The sequence below is a fragment of the Antechinus flavipes genome, chromosome 3 (assembly GCF_016432865.1).
Source record: "Antechinus flavipes isolate AdamAnt ecotype Samford, QLD, Australia chromosome 3, AdamAnt_v2, whole genome shotgun sequence".
NCBI lineage: Eukaryota > Metazoa > Chordata > Mammalia > Dasyuromorphia > Dasyuridae > Antechinus > Antechinus flavipes.
The window spans coordinates 583,311,439-583,328,048 of record NC_067400.1 but is presented as its reverse complement, the minus strand read 5'-3'; the positions used below and the strand labels follow the sequence as shown (position 1 = coordinate 583,328,048).

The window sequence follows — 16,610 nt, the reverse complement described above, 5'->3', positions numbered from 1 at the left end:
ATGAACTAATTCAGTAGACATACTGTGCTCATCGGGTAAACAAAAGACCACCCCTAACCTTGATAAATTTAAGATAAAGAGAAACAGATAAAATCTTAATGAGACAAATGTGTCTTCCCCGAAATTCCAAATCTTCAGATTACCTTCTAAACAAATGGCCTCAAAGTGGTAACATTTTATTTTTCAGGTCTAACATATGCACATGAATTTAATGAATAGTGTTACATCATAAGGAATGAGGAATAGATCAAAGCCCAGTTATACCAGTTACTTCTTTGTCAGGAAGAAATGGGCCTCAATACTGTCAGATTTGTTGACTGATCTTGCATTAAGGTCATGTAAAAAATAAAGGCTGGGAAAATGTTGGCTATTTCATGCATAGATTGAAGTGTATGCATAATGTGAATAAAAATAATTGCCCCAAAGAGATAATCTGTAATATTCTGCTTCTTTATTTTAGCCACTGTCCAAAAGGTGGTAAAATGTATAATTAAATCCCATGGCCCTATAAACAAATTTATATATATCAAGTTAGATTATAGTACCTTATATACTCATCATATAGTTGGGAATTTCTATGAACTGAACTGAAAACAAAAAAAAAAAACAACATAATGCAATCTCTAAATCATCAAGAGGTCATTCAAAACAGATGCTGCTATTGCCTTTTCTCTTCATGTCCACTTACTCCCCCTTTCCCCCCCCAGTTTCCTGTCTTTCAGGGCTTCCTTTTACAGTAGACAAGCCAAACAATCTGTCAGTTTTCTTACATGTTTCCAGTAAAGATCTTTAATCACATACAGGCTTTGCCTAATATGGATTACTACAATATTATGCTTACTGATTGTGCTGACTTGACAAAGAAAGATTTAATCAATTAACATGAACTTTCCAACATAATTTTCAAATAATTCTTTCTGGTACTTTTGCTTAGGTTAGAAACCTGGTAGCGAAAAATCCTTCAGTTGATCATCCCCAGATGTTAAAAAATACATCCTATAATACACCATAATCAAGTAGGATTTATACCAGGAATGCAATGATGGTTCAATATTAGGAAAACTATCAGTATAATTGGCCATGTTAATAACCAAATTAACAAAAACCAATAGATGCAGAAAAAGCATTTGATATAACCCCAACATCCATTCCTACTAAAAAACACTCGAGAGTATAGGAATAAATGGACTTTTCCTTAAATTATTTTATCAGTAGCATCTATTTAAAACCATCAGTAAGCATCATATGTAATGGAGACAAACTGCAACCATTCCCAATTAAGAAATACATCCTAATAGTATGATTCATCCAGGTTACCCATAGCAGCCTCAAAAGGAAAGCCTATTTTCCTACTTTTTATTGCTGATGGGAAATCTTTGTAAATGGTTTAAAAAAACTGACATGGTGTATAAGAAATAGCAAGAAGTGGATTGCAAAATAACTGGAGTGAAGTCTAGGAAGATTAGGAAGCTAAGAAGGAATTAGTTTATGTGCCTTTGAGGCCAAAAAAAAGAATTTTAATTAAATTTTTGCACAAACAAAATCAATGCAACCAAAATTAGAAGGGAAGCAGAAAGCAGGGAAACAATTTGCACAGTCTGTTTCTGATAAAGGTCTCATTTCTAAAATAGAAAGCTGACTCAAATATCTAAGTTATTCCCCAACTGATATAGTCAAAGAATATGAACAATTTTTAGATGAAATTACAGCCATTTCTGATTAGATAAAAAAGCTCTAAATCACTACAGATTAGAGAAATGCAACTTAAAACAATTTTGAGGTATGTACCACTTTATACTTTATACTGTCATACTAAGATGACAGGAAAAAAAGATAAATATTGGAGGATGTGGGAAAACAGACACTAATACATTGCTGGTGGAATTGTAATGTGATTCAACCATTCTAATGGTTCTGACAATCGAGAACTATGCTTAAAGGGCTATCAAACTGTGCATATTCTTTGATCCAATAGTGTCTATACCCCAGAGAGATCATAAAAGAAAAAAAAAGGATCCACATGTGCAAAAATATTTGTAGCAGCCATTTTTATAATGGCAAGGAACTGGATACTGAGTGGATCCCTATCAGTTGGGGAATGGCTGAATAAGTTAATGAGTATCTGAATGTAATGAATATTATAGTTCTATAAGAACTAACTTTAGAAAAGTTTGCATCATTAATGATGCTGAGTAAAGTAAGCAGAACCAAGAGAACATTGTACACAGTAACAAGATTATGTGATGATGGACTTGGCTCTTCCTCAACAGTGAGGTAATTCAAGGCACTTCCAATATACTTGTGATGAAAAAAGCCATCTCCATCCAGAAAGAACTATAGATACTGAATGTGGATCAAAGCATAGTGTTTTCACTTTTGTTGTTTGCTTGTTTGTTTTTCTTTCACTTTTTAATCTGATTTCTCTTGTGCAGCATGACAAATATAGAAATGTTTAGAAGAACTGCAAATGTTTAATCTGTTGAATTACTTGCTGTCTTGGGAAGAGGCAAGAAAAATTTGGAACAAAGTTTTGCAAAGGTGAATGTTGAAAACTATCTTTGCCTGTATTTGAAAAAATAAAAAGCTATAAAATTAAATATTAAGGGGCAGCTAGGGGGCACAGTACACAGAGCATCAGCCCTGAAGTCAGGAGGACCTGAGTTCAAATCTGTTAAGACACTTAACACTTCCTAGCTGTGTGATGCTGGGCAAGTCACTTAACCCCCAATAGCTTCAGCCCCTCTTCAAAAAAAAATATTGAAAGCTACCTTTAAATGTATTTAGAAAAGAATATTATATAGTTGATCTTAGAGATGAAGAGAATGACTATAGCCGACTGAGTAAAGTTATGAACCAACTGTTTTAGAAAAATGACTAACAGTTGAGTGAAAGTTGACTGCACTAGTCAGGAAGACCAACTAGCATATTTCATTGTATTGTGTGCCTCACTCACTTTACTGTACTTACCAGCTTATTTTGTTACAAATAATTTAAAAGGTTTTGTGGCAATCTAGCATCAAGCAAATCAGCAATTATCTCCCCAAAGTGCATATGTTCACATCATGTTTCTCTAGTTCTTGAAATAGTTCAAACTTTTTTCATTATTACATCTGCTTTGCTTGATCAGCAATCTCTGATGTTTCTATTGCACTTATTCTGGGGTGCCACAAACCACACCCATGTAAGACAAGGAAATTAAGTGCTATGTGCTCTGATCTTTCCACTGACCGTTTTCTGTCTCTTCTTTTCTGTGGGTTTTTCTATTCCCTGAGATACAACAATATTAAAACTGGGCCAATTAATAATCATATAAATGTCCTCTAAGTGAACAAGTGAAAGGAAGAATTGCAAACTTCACTGTTGTCCCATTTTAAGAAATTGCCACAGTAACCCCAAACTTGAGCATACACCACTTTATCAGTCAGCAGCCATCAAGCAAGGGAAGATCCTCTACCAGCAAAAAAGATTATGATTCAGTGAAGACTGAGATGATGGTTAGCATTATTTAGCAATAAAGTACTGCGTTTAGTGATCTGACTCCTGTCTTTAATTCTTAAATTCTTAGTTTTCATTTTCGTATCTTTACAAACCATAATCAATTCCAAAATATCTTTCACATAGCTGTCAGAAATTTTCTTAGACCACAAGTCTAGTCAAAACAATAGCCTATTCTATAAACTCCAGTTACAAATTATTTCTAGAATAAAAATTATGCCATTTGACATTTAAAGCTACTCACTTGACATCTACATTTCCAGTCTATACACAGTCAATCTCCCCTCTGGGCTCTTTGTGGTTTAGCTTTACTTATGGACCTACATGCTGTTCTTCACAGAATACTCCAGCTTCCATTTCTGGACGTTGGCAGTTCCCAGGATATTCTCCATAACTTTAATGTCCCCTCTCCCCCCAAATCACTGCCTTCCTTTAAAACTTCTTGGGTCAGTTATGAGATGATCCAGCCATTCTGGAAAGCAATCTAGAACTATGCCCCAAGGGCTATATCCTTTGACCCAGCAGTGTCTCTACTGGGTCTGTATCTCAAGGAAATCATAAAGGAGGGAAAAGGACCCACATGTACAAAAATTTTTATAGCAGCTCTTTCTGTGGTAGAAAAGAACTGGAAAGTGAGTAGATTGGGGAAATGGCTGAATAAGTTATATGAAAATAACGGAGATTTAATGTTCCATAAACAAGCAGTTTAGAGATTTAATGTTCTATAAACAAGCATTTTAGAAAGACCTGGAAAGATTTACAAGAACTGATGCTGAACAAAACAAGTAGAACCAGGAATACATTGTACACAGTAATAGCAAGATTGTGCCATGACCAACTATGAAAGATTTGTTCTCTCTCAGCAGTTCAATGATCCTAAACAATCCTAATAAACTTTGGATAGAAAATGCCATTTACATCCAAAGAGAACTATAGAAAATGAATGTAAACACACACATTATGCTATGTTCATTTTTCCCTTTTTTTTTTCCTTCTGTGATTTCTCTTTTGTTGTGATTTTTTTCCTCAACATGATTCGCAAAGAAATGTATTTTTTAAAATTAATATACATGTTTAATTAGAAAAAATAAAGTTGATTATTGATTAAAAGAAAACACCATTTACATTCGAAGAAAATTATGGAAAATGAATGTAAACAACACATGCTATGTCCATATTTTTCTTTTCCTTCTGTTTTTTCCCCCCACTTGTGGCTTTTCCCTTTTGTTTCGATTTCTCTCCCAATATGATTCATAAAGAAATGTGTATTTAAAGAAATATGGGACAGCTAGATGGTACAATGGATAGAGCACTAGCCCTAAAGTCAGGAAAAACGAGTTCAAATCTGAAAACATTTAACACTTACTAGCTATGTGATTCTGGGCGAGTCCCTTAATTGCCTTTCCAAAACATAACAAAACAGAAAAAATTAATGTATATGTATATACAACCAGAAAAATAAAGAAAACAATTAAAAGTTGTTAATTTCTCAGGGATGCCCCCTGCTGATGCTTACTGTTAGGGCTGTCCCTTGCCATATTACCTTGAATTTGATTTGTATATAGCCATGTTGTCAACTCTAGAAAAATTTAAGTTCTTTGAAGGCAAGGAATATTTCTCTTCTGTTTACTTAAAATGTTGCTTAGTATTCAAATGACTTGTCTAGAGTCATTCAGACAATACATATCAGATACAAGACTTGAATCCAACTATTTCTAATGTTGAAACCAGCATTTTTTACCCATTAAATCAGGCTACTGCCATAGTCAAAGCCTACTAAACATAATTTAATTTTTTATTATGCAAAGATTATGGATCTTGCTTTCTCACTTATCACAATGATGGAGTTAATTAAAAATCCTAGAAAGAACCAGCTTTTGCTTAAAGAACATTAGGAGCTCAAGGGATCAAAGGATGATGGTCTTGGGGGTTTTTTTGGTTTGTTTTGTTTTTAAAGGATAAGTGGATTCTAGAAAGTAAAGGTAAGGAAGAACATTCCAGGCATGGGGGACAATCAATTCCAAATGAGAGGCATAGATTCCTATGTAATAACAAATGAAGAAGGGACAGCAAGCTTAGCTCCCATTCCAGATGTTTTCCCCAGGAGAAATAATGGATCAAGAAATTCAACAAGAAACTATGCTTAAGAGATTTCTTGGTCAACAGGGTCAGTCAGAAGACAAGAGGCAAAACGATTTACCAGTAAAGGCAGTTCAAGATAACCTATCTTTTTCAAACTCCTTTACCTCCAATACCTACACCTCCCCACTCAATCCAATGACACTGGTCTTCTAACTGTTCCTTAGAAGACATATCTCCTGATAAGGAATTAAAGAGTGGGTTTTTTTTTTTTGGTTCTCTATCCCTAGAATCCTCTTCTCCTCATCTGAATCCTCACTTACCTAGCTTCTTTGAAGTTATGATGTTAATATAATGTGACATTATTGTTCTATAAGAACTGAGCAGAATGATTTCAGAAAAAGTCTGGAGAGACTGAACATGAACTGATGCTAAATGAATAGAACCAAAAGAACATTATACACAGCAACAAAAAGATGGCGTGATGATCAAACTGGGATGGACTTGGCTCTTTTCAACAATAGGGTGATTCAAGGCAATTCTAATAGACTTGTGATAGAACCATCAACTATGGAGACAATGTGGATCAAAGCATAGAAGTATTTTCATAATTTTTTGGTGGTGGTAGATGCTTGATATTTTTCTTGTGCAGCACAATAAAAAATGGTACATGTTTAACCTATAGTGGATTGCTTTCTGTCTAGAATAGGAGGGAGAAAAAAAAATTAACAAAGTTTTGCAAAGTGAATAGTTGAAAACTATCTTTGCATGTATTTGAAAAATAAAGCTATTAAAAAAAATAAAATTTTAAAAATTTTTATCTGAGAATGAATTAGGATGGAACTTGATTCTTCAATAAAGCAGTAATGTAAGACAATTCCAATAGAGTTGGGATGGAAAATGCCATTCATATCCAGAGGAAATCTGCATGTGGATCAAAACACAGTATTTTCATCTTTTTTTTTTTTTGGGGGGGGGGGGGTGATGGTGGTAATGTTTTTCCTTCTCTCCTATTTTCCCCCTCTTTGATCTGATTTGTCTTTTAAAAACATGAGAACATTGGCCTTGAGGTCAGGAGGACTACAAAGAGCTCGGAAACCATCTTCAAGATAAAGGGCACTGGAGTTTTACCGAGTGAGGAATGACATGATTGGAACTCTGCTTTTAGGACAATTACTCTGGGTGGCTGAATGGAACTGAACTGGGAAGAGATTTGAAGGCAAACATCAGCAGGCCATCAAAACAATCCAGGTGCAGTAGACTGATAGAAGTGACAGAGCAGAGAAAGGGAAAAACTCCAGAGATCTTGAGAGGAGGTAATCGACAAGCCATAAAACAATAGTTTGGATATAAGTCATGGTCTAGGAAGACTCCTATGTTGTAAACCTGAGACAATAGAAGTATGGGATTGTTTTTTAATCTACAATAACAGGAAAGGGTAGAAGAGTTTAAGGGGAAAAATAAATTCATTTTGCACTTTTCACAAATTAATTGCATTAAATGAAGCAAGATTAAAAAAAAGTTGAGGCAAAAATTAGAAAATTCTCTTAGAAAAGAAACTGGTAAATGTTTTACCAATTATTACTTAATAGACTCCTTTGAAACAAGAGATCAGACAGAAATGAGTGACCCTGAAAAAGAAATATTAAAACAAAGTTTTGAGTTTTAACACATAACCTGTTAAAAAAAAAAAGATTTTAAAACTTTTTATGGACTTAAAATAACTTTTAGAACAAGAGATTGAAAAGAAAATAGGAAGACTCCATCAATGACTTCCTGAAGAAAAGCCCAAGGACTTAGAGGTTCAATGTTCCCAAACATGCAAACCTGTTTGTTATCAAAGTTATTAAGGACCTAGTCAGGATCACAGGAGACCTAGAAGCTTTTACCATAAAACTAGATTCCTGCGAAATTAGATCCAGGAGTAAGTATTAGAAAATGTTGTAAAACCCCACTCTTTACAAAGGGAATTCCAAAGTCCTTTTCAAACTTCCAAAGAGTTCCTCCTCTGATGTGACCCTCTCAGATGAGATGCTTAATATTTTAAGTTTCTCAATGATTACCTTTTTCCTCCTCTTCTTATTACTCACTTGCCATCTGCTCACTATCTTTTGAAATGAGTCTTATTTAATTGTCTTTTTGTATTTTATCTTTCTAGTATTTTATCAAGTATGTGAAAATCTTATTTTGCCGTTTTAAATTCAAAATTCAAAATAAAAAAGTCAGCTTGGCCAAGCCAGAGTCCAGGAAAGGAGAATGATGTATAATAAGTTTGGAAAGGGTGGGTTAGGGACAGGTTCTTAAAATTTTTAAAAACCAAACAGAAGGGGGAAAAAAAATCTTAATGCAAAGAAGCAGTCTAAATTTATCTGTTTTACAGGTTTGCCTATGATTTTTAAATGTTACAAAATGTTTACAAAACAATGTAAACATTAAAGTACTATACAAAGTTAACTATAACTATTCAAGCATTTCTGATGAATACTCCCCTCTAATACCTCATGTAAGGTGAAGGTGAGAAGTTACCTGGATTTTTAAAGATTATGCTTAACAAAACAAACTTTCAGATCCTACAAAAGTAGAAAGGGTCTAATGAGGGACTTGCTGTATCATCTAGGGATCACTAACCAATCTGAAACAGTTTATTAAGAGAAGAGTGGCCACTAGGGAGTGGATTGTTTTTGCCATAGCAACTTGTGGAATAGATGTGCTGTCTATAGCTTGCCCCAGCAGACAAAAGACCTCTCCAAGTCCTGTAAAAAAATATCTTCCTTCCCTATTTCATGTCTACTCTCCTCTCCAAGTAGTGAAGGATATTTCTAGTTCTCTGTTGCCTTTCTGCACTTTTCTCCCAGTATCTCAGCCCTCCATAAGTATGGTAGAAAGACAACTCTTTTGGAACCTGACACTGACCTAGTTCTACATTATAGTTTCCTTAAATATAGAGGCCCTTTTTTAGTAAAACTCTTACTTTGGGCAACTAAATCTTCCCCATTTCCTTTCATACTAGTTCCTTCCCTGAGATTTAGTCCAATTTATCCTGTCCTCTGATATGTACACAGCTGCTCACACCTAGTATTCCAGTAAGACTGAATTCCTTCAAGGCGGGAAGGGACTTTTGCTTTCTTCATATCCTATTAGATCCCCACACTTGGAGAATTATTTCCCCTTCCTACACCATTCCCAATTACAAAGGGCTTCCCAGACAATCACCATCACCTGTCAACCATGGACACATAACTTCAGAGTTTCCTCATTTGTAAATTGAAGTTGGACCAGATAATTTCAAAAGTTCCTATTAGCTCTAAATCCTATAACTATTATTTTTATAATTATAAGACATCCAGGATTAACTATCCCCAATTTACTGAGGAGAAAAGAGTCCCACAAGAGATTTATTTGCCCAAAGCAACAAAGAAAAAGATGGGATGCACTCTCAGAATCCACAACCTCCACTCCCAACTTTCCCAACATGTAAAGAGTCTTTAAACCAGACCACAAACCCAACACTCTTTCGCCCTACATTTAGACATTTTCAATGCGATACCTAGTCCTGGTCAAGGAGAAGGTTATATCTTTCTCTTTAACAACTTCGTGGTTTAACAAAGCAGGCGATTAATGAATGTTTGAATGTGAAATGTCAGTGAAGGAGGTTCTAAATACTCTAAAAAGTACTTTGGGGGCAGCTAGGTGGTGCAGTGGAACCATCCCGGAAATCAGGAGGACCCGAGTTCAAATGTGACCTCAGACACTTAACACTTCCTATGTGCCCCTGGAGGTAAAGTCACTTAACCCCAATTCCCTCAGCCAAAAAAAAAAAAAAAAGTACTAGCTCTATCAAAACTCTTAATTTTACATCTGATTATATCTGAAAAATAAATTCCAGAACCATCCCCAAAGGGCAACTGTGCATTCCCATTGATTCAACAATATCACAACTGTGACTATATTCCAGAGATCATAAACAAATAGAAAAGGACCCACACATAGAAAAATGTAGTAGCTCTTTCTATATAGCAAAGAATTGGCCGTTGAGGGGATGCCATTCATTAGGGAATGGCAGAACAAGTTGTGGAATATTAATATGATGGATTATTATTGTTCTTTAACACATAAACAGGTGGATTTTTAGAAAAACCTGGGATGTGAAAACCAGTAAACCACTGTATATACAGTAACAGCGACATCATTGGATGATCAATTATTAATACTGAGCTTTTCTCAGGCGCAGGAATTCCCAATACAATTCCAAAGAAAATGCTAACTACACCCAAAGAAAGAATTATGGAGTCTGAACAGATTCAAGTATATTATTTTCATTTTTGTTGGAGTTTTTTTTTTTTTTTTGGTGCCTTCTCATTTCTTCTTTCATAACATCGCTAAAGTAGAAAGAAATGTTTTCATAACTGGGTATGCATAACCTATCAGATTGCTGGCCATCTTAAGAGGGAAGGAAGGAAAAAATTGGAAAACTAAAATCTTAAGAAAGTAAATGTTGAAAATTTGCATTGGTAAATGAGAAAAAATAAAATGCCAATTATAAACATAATAATAAATTCCAGGGAAAAGGTAAGCCTTGGACCAGATGAAAAGCATTAAGAGGGGGGGAGGGGGGAGGGAGAGAAAGGAAGCCTGGTCTCATTTAAAAGCTTTTTTTTTTTTGCTGTGTGACCTTGGACAAGTCCTTTCTCAACCCGTTAAATGGGGCTGAAATGACTTCCAAACTCCCAGTTCTCCTACAACCCCACTTTTCCAGAGCTCACAAAACGAGAACTGGTTCATCTCTGTTCTATTCTAGCTCTAACATGAATTTGGGAAAAGGCTGTGCAGGGGAATACAAAACACTTCGGTCCCGGAGTTGACATTTTAGGGAAGGGGAAAGCTGTATTTCCCTTCTACCCCCACCCCCAACATAACCAGAAGTCAATGGACACGAGTTTTCATTATGGTCCTGGTCAAATCATTTCAGAGAGAGAATATTGGCAAAGCGATTAGCACAGTACCTGGCACACAGCGGACAATTTTTATTCCCTTTTCCCTCCTCCATTTCTGATCCCGTTTCCTCCTCGGTTAATCCGAAGGGAGTTGGGCCGTGACCTTTGAGGCCTTTTCCTTGTCTAAAGCTGCTAACCCCACTTAGCAAGTATTCACTAAGTTCCTACAAATGCAAAACTCTGGGAAGGGACCAAGGATATCTTGAAGATACGTTTGTAAGAAGTCCCTGTCTACCATCCGAGAGCACGAATTCCACCATCCCGCTTCACAACAGGAACTGGGAATCTCTGGGTCCAACTCCCTATCGTCCTGTCGCCTCACTTCTCTGGTTTTCACTCAATTTTATTAAACATTTAGGAAGGGCCTACTAAGTGCCAGACACAGCGCTAAGCGCTGGCCTCCAGAGGTTTACGACGCCAGCAATCGAACACAAAGCTGGCTATAAGATCAATGCAGACGGCGACTGGGGAGAACCGAGCCTGGAGCTCAAATGCGGCCTCCCAGTTACCAGCTGCGACTCCCGGGACAAGCCCGAAAACCGGCTGTGCGTCTGTTTCCTCATCTGTCAAATGAGCAGAGGAGATGGCGACACCTCTTCCGCGAGGCGCCAGACGCTACAGAGCCCAGTGTAAAGAATACGCTCACGAGTAAAGGATCTGGATTCAAGTCCTACCCCTGGGAGCTCGCGCAAGGCGTTTCGAGGTCTCTAGGCCTAGATTACAGAGGCTGCCCGTCGGCGCCCCGAGCCCACCCGGCATAAGAGGCGATCTAAGCCAGAGAGCCAGCATTCATGAGGGCTTGGGGTAAGGGACGGAGCCAAACCAGGGGCAAAAGTGCCGGCGTCAGTTTCCCAGTCTGAACGAGGGGACGCAGCTGGCAGGGGCAGCTCCATGCTGGGGGCAAGCTCTGGCAAAGTCGGCTGCGCCGGGTGCTCTTAGGGCTCCCTGAAGGCCGGGCTCCCAGCAGGCATTTAACTAGCGCTTGTTGCCCGGGGTGCTCCTGGGGGAATTCGAAAGGTGCGCGCCAGGCTCGGAGCCCGCGGCTGCAGGGTCGCAGTTTGGGCGGCGGCGGCCCCCAGCAGCGAGCCCCCCTCTCCCCGCGCCCCCAGCGTCCCCGCCGTCCGGGTGCCCCTCCCCGGGCCTGGGGGCGGGCCTCACCTGCACACGCCCCGGATGCAGGGCTCCAGCCAGATGCGGTAGGCCGCTTCTATGTGCTCCTGCGACACCTCCTCGGGCCGCACCGTCTCCGCCCATCGCCAAGCGGCCTTCTCTAGCTGCAGCCGCGGGGCCATGGCGTCCCGCTGTCGTCGCCGCCCGCTAGCGAGGAGGGACAGGCCGCTGCTTCAGTCCGCTCCCGCCCGCACGCACTCGGCACGGCCCCTCAGTCACCGCTGCTGCTGCTGCTGCTGCTGCTACTGCTACTGTTGCTGCTACTGCTGCTGCTGCTGCTGCTGCTGCTGCTACTACTGCTACTGCTGCTGCTGCTGCTGCTGCTGCTATTGCTCCTGCCGCCGCCCGCAAAGCCCGGGCCCAGCCCAGCCCTGCGCCCACCACGACGCGACGCGACGCGACCAATACCCCCCGCGCCCGGACGTTGGACGTTTACTCCCCGTCGCGGCGCGTGCGCGCTCCCGAAGCGTCCTACGCGTCCCTCGCGCGCCTGCGCATACCTATCACTGCCCTCCCCAAATCCTCCTCGGGATAAATGACTGGACTAGCCTGTTAAGGCAACGGAGACCCGTTAACCTAAGTCAGTCTAGAGGAGATAAGACCAGGAAAAGTTTACTCCCAACCTCCCCCTGCTGGCGTTTGTCTGAGTGGGTGGCTGTTTTGTCTTTGACCCTTTCCCCTCCCCCATATTTTTTTAAGGCAGTGAAGTCTACTAGGTGTGCACTCGCTGGAGATTGGGGGTGGAGAGCGTGAGAGGAGGAACCTCCCATTAACTTGGAGCCATAACTCAGCAGTCTGGCCTTAGAAATCCTTCACCCCGCCACCTTTGAAAGGATTCGCCTCACCTGGGGGGTAAATGTGGACCACTGGCTTTACGGGCTGGACCACAGTTCCCAGAGTTGTTTGCGGCAGGATCTAGCACTCCCTCTCCGCCAGCCCCAGCCGATGGCATAGTGTTTGCTGGGAGATGTAGTCTCTGAATGGTTTTTTTTTTTTTTTTTTTGGCCCACCGCCTGCCTATTCCGTGCCCTTTCTCTTGGTGGTTGAGTCATAGAAATTGACAGAATGAAATCCACCACTTGTCCCCAAGGCCATGTGGATGGCACTTTATTGCACCTCAAACCACTCCAAATCTTGATTCTCTCTTATCCTTCCTATAAACTGCTTCTTTTAGCGTTGTCCTTCACCCCCTGCCCTTCGAGGAAGGTCTCTAAGAAAGCTCATTCATCCAATTGCTTATTTTACAAATAAGGAAACTGAGGTTCAGAGGGGCTCGCCTAATTTATGAAGGCTACTCGGGCCTCTCCAAAAATCACTGCCCACTCAGCCTTAGCAGACATTTCCCATCATGGTAGTGATTCATCTATAATCAAAAGGAAATAGGGCCTGAGCAACGTGTGGGCAGGCTCATAATGACCAATCAAGTTCGGCCCTTTTGGCGTGATCCTCAAGCACGGGTTCACCCCAAGGCACCACACTACTGCAAAGGACCTTTCTTGCTTTCTTGGAACCTTAGATAATGAGCAAAAAAGCTCCGGGCCCTTTTTCTTTTCTTTTTAATCTCATTTCCAAACTGACTTCTTATTACTTTTGTAATTCCCCATTCATAATAGATTTACAACTTGCTCACATCCATCTAGAGCTTCTCTCTGCCTAGAAGGAAATTTATTCTTTCGGGACTCCAGCTTTAACCTCTAAAGTCGTCTGCTTGCCTCCACTCTCCCCGAACCCTATTCCATAATCTACATAATGGCCAATTTCCCCAAAGTGAAAGTCTGCCATGCTCCTCAATAAACTCCAGTACTTCCCTGTTATATCTAGGCTGAAATGCAAAATCCTGTTTGGCATCTAAAGCTCTTCACACCTTGCCACCATTCTCCCTTTCCAGGGATTATAAATCACTCCTCTCCTTGAACAGCATGGACTCTTGGCTGACCCTCACAAACAATATAATATTTCTTATCTCCGTGGCTTTGTACTGGCCGTCCTCCGTGCCTTAAACACTATCCCTCTCAGTCTCTGTTATCCTAGGTTTCCTTCAACAGCTCAAAAACTTCCTTACACATGAAACGTTTCCGGATTCCCCGCCCCCCTCCCCCAACTGCAAGTAGCCTTCCAACTATTATAGGTTACCTTGTATCTTTTCATTTATATGAATTGTCTCCTGGATTAGAATATAAACTGCTTGAAGACCCAAACTTATGCTTTTCCCTTTGTATTTCCATATTGGAATTGTATTTACAGTTGGCACAGAATCGGACCCAGATGCTTATTGTTTGATATAAAATATTTTTGAAAATAATGTCTGTCTCTGTCTGTCTCTGTCTGTCTGTCTCTCTCTCTCTTTCACACACACACACACCCACACACCCCTGGCATACTTTGAAAAGGCCATTTTTTTTTAAATAACGTTTTATTGATAATTTTAAAATCTATCAGTCACTTGGGCATATATCACCTCATTTAATCCTGTTTTCCTCCACCCCCTCATGAATCTTGTAACAAAAACTCTTTAAGAACAGAAATACTACAGTAGCTATGTAGGAAAATGTATGCAAAATTCTGTACTCATATTCCCCAATTCCCCATCTCTCCAAGTGTATTTTTTAGTGTCCTCTAGGTCAAACATGGTTTTTGTCTTATTTGTATTTGGTTTTTGTATTTGAGAGTTTGTTTGCTTACATTATTATATTCTTTGTATTCTTATACGTGGGCCATTTTACTAATAGCCAGAACCAGAAACCACACCTCCATGGATTTATCTCTTCACAATATCTACCTAGTTTACCCCCTCTATCTTCTTATTACTGGCTATTTCAGATAGGCCCCCAAACATACTTTATTCCTTTCTCACCCTAGCCTTCCCTTTTCAGGTCTATATAATCAGCTCAATACTGTCCTTACTCCCAGAAGCAATACCTTAATTTTATAATTCCATTCACCAATTTGGGTGATTTTCTAAGCCAAAATATCCTTCCCTGACTACCATTATTTTGTGTTATTCTTCTAATAAAATGTCATCCCCTCGAAGACAGAAACACTTTCCTTTTGTTATTGTATCCCTGTCAAAAGTTCTTTCATTCATCAATTATTATGTATTATGTTTCAAATTTTTCTTCTGTTCATAGGAATCTTCCCTTGCTTCTCAGAAATATTCCTATCCTATGTTTCTTAGAGCACAAGAATATTCCATTCCATTCATATGGCACACTTGGTTTAGCACATGCTCAATGAATGGAAATCCCAGTTATCAGTTTGTTTTGTTTTGTTTCACTATCACAGAAAGTGTGGCACTGAAAATTGTAAATATGGGACTTTTCTGAATTCAACTCCCTTGAGTTCTAAGCCCAGAAATCAGATCTCAGGGTGAAAGAAACAGGGAGACTTTTGAACATGACTACCACAGATTACATTTTCAAGACCCACATTTAGCTGCTATGTATATAGACTATCATAGGTTTTTTTTGTTTACCATTAATAATAGTACAGCATTTAGGTTGAGTGGATAAAAGAGTTTAAAACTCCTCCAACAAAATGTCTCTTGGGTCACTCCTAGAATCATTGCTTGCTACAGTTAATTGGATTTAGGAGGGATGAACTTAAAGTCTTTACCCAACAGCAGAGATGGATATCCTGTAGAACAGGAAGGCTTGGAAGGAATGCTTGTCTTTTTTTAATACTCAAAACACAAGTTCTCTGATATCCCATTGATCACCAGAGGTCACAACCTATCTAGAGCTCAAAATCCCCCAAAGTGAGTGTGAATGTCCACCCCTGATTATGTCATCACACTTCCCTTGCTGGTCACCTGATTTGGATGGAGTTCAGTCTTTCTCCTAATTCCCCCTAGTGAGTTTACTGCACCTTCTTTCTAAATCCCCAACTCTTGGGTAGAGTCCAGGCCCTGGAATCAAGAGGACTCCAATTCAAATGCAGCCTAAGACACTTGCACTGCCTAGTTGTGTGACCCTGGGCTAGTTACCTGGCCACAAAAAGAAAAAAAGAAATAGCTACTTTTTATTATATTTTACATTGTGTTTCTTATTCTAAATTTTTTATTTTAATTCTCTGCAATTAATTTATCTGTACCTATCTTGTTTATTCATGAATTTTTGCATATTTCAGTCTTTAGAATGGGAACTTTAAAATAGAAGGGATTTTCCTTGGCCTTCCTTTGCTTCCCCTCTTAAATCCCCACCCTTGATTACATTCATTTGCTTGTCTGAGTTCCCCACCCCTGATTACATTTTCCTTTGATTAGCTTTGTTTCCTTCTTCCATGTCCTAGCCTCCACTTCTTAAGTTTCAATTTTATTTTTTAAATTTCATTTCTCTGAACTTCTCTCATTTTAATTTTGTAACTGTGGAAACTAAACCCCCATCCAAATCTCACACAATCACAAGAGAACTTTTCTCCCTGATTCTCCAGCTATGAATACTGAGACATAGATATGCTGGTCAGTATCATTCACTGCTATCATTATTGATCAAAGTCCTTGGCCAAGGTAAATGGAAAAGGGGTTCCTCATCGATAGGGAAACTGTCCAGGTGCTCCTATTTGCAGATGGCTGATTGTATCAAGCCCCAGAACCCTAGCAGTTGGGTCAAGAAGACCCAAGTTCAAATCCTTCCTCAAACCTTAGCTATATGATTCTGGGCAAGTCACTTAGCCTGTCTCAGTTCAGATACAATTAGATCAAGAAAGGCCTAACATTATCTGTTGCCACAACTTGTCATATTCACTCAGGCCCCATTCTCTTCTCTGATACTGCTACCATCCTGATTCAGGCCCTCAGTACTTCATGCCTATAAGATGATCACCTAGCCACAAGTCTTTCCCCATTCCAATCCACCTTTCAATTTATTTATCAAA

General features: G+C 39.4%; 1 protein-coding gene across 3 annotated transcripts in view; it reads right to left on the bottom strand.

Moving 5' to 3' along the window:
* Nucleotides 1-14,017, bottom strand: part of USP48 (ubiquitin specific peptidase 48) — a 61,881-nt gene extending 47,864 nt beyond the window's left edge. For 2 of the 3 annotated variants that reach the window (XM_051988305.1, XM_051988306.1), the window contains exon 1: nt 11,727-12,026. In XM_051988305.1, coding sequence (XP_051844265.1) covers nt 11,727-11,860 — 134 coding nt within the window. In that variant the 5' untranslated portion in view covers nt 11,861-12,026. Of the gene's footprint in view, nt 1-11,726 lie in introns of all 3 variants that reach the window. The other variant, XM_051988307.1, reaches the window with a different exon arrangement.
* Nucleotides 14,018-16,610: the final 2,593 nt, after the last annotated feature.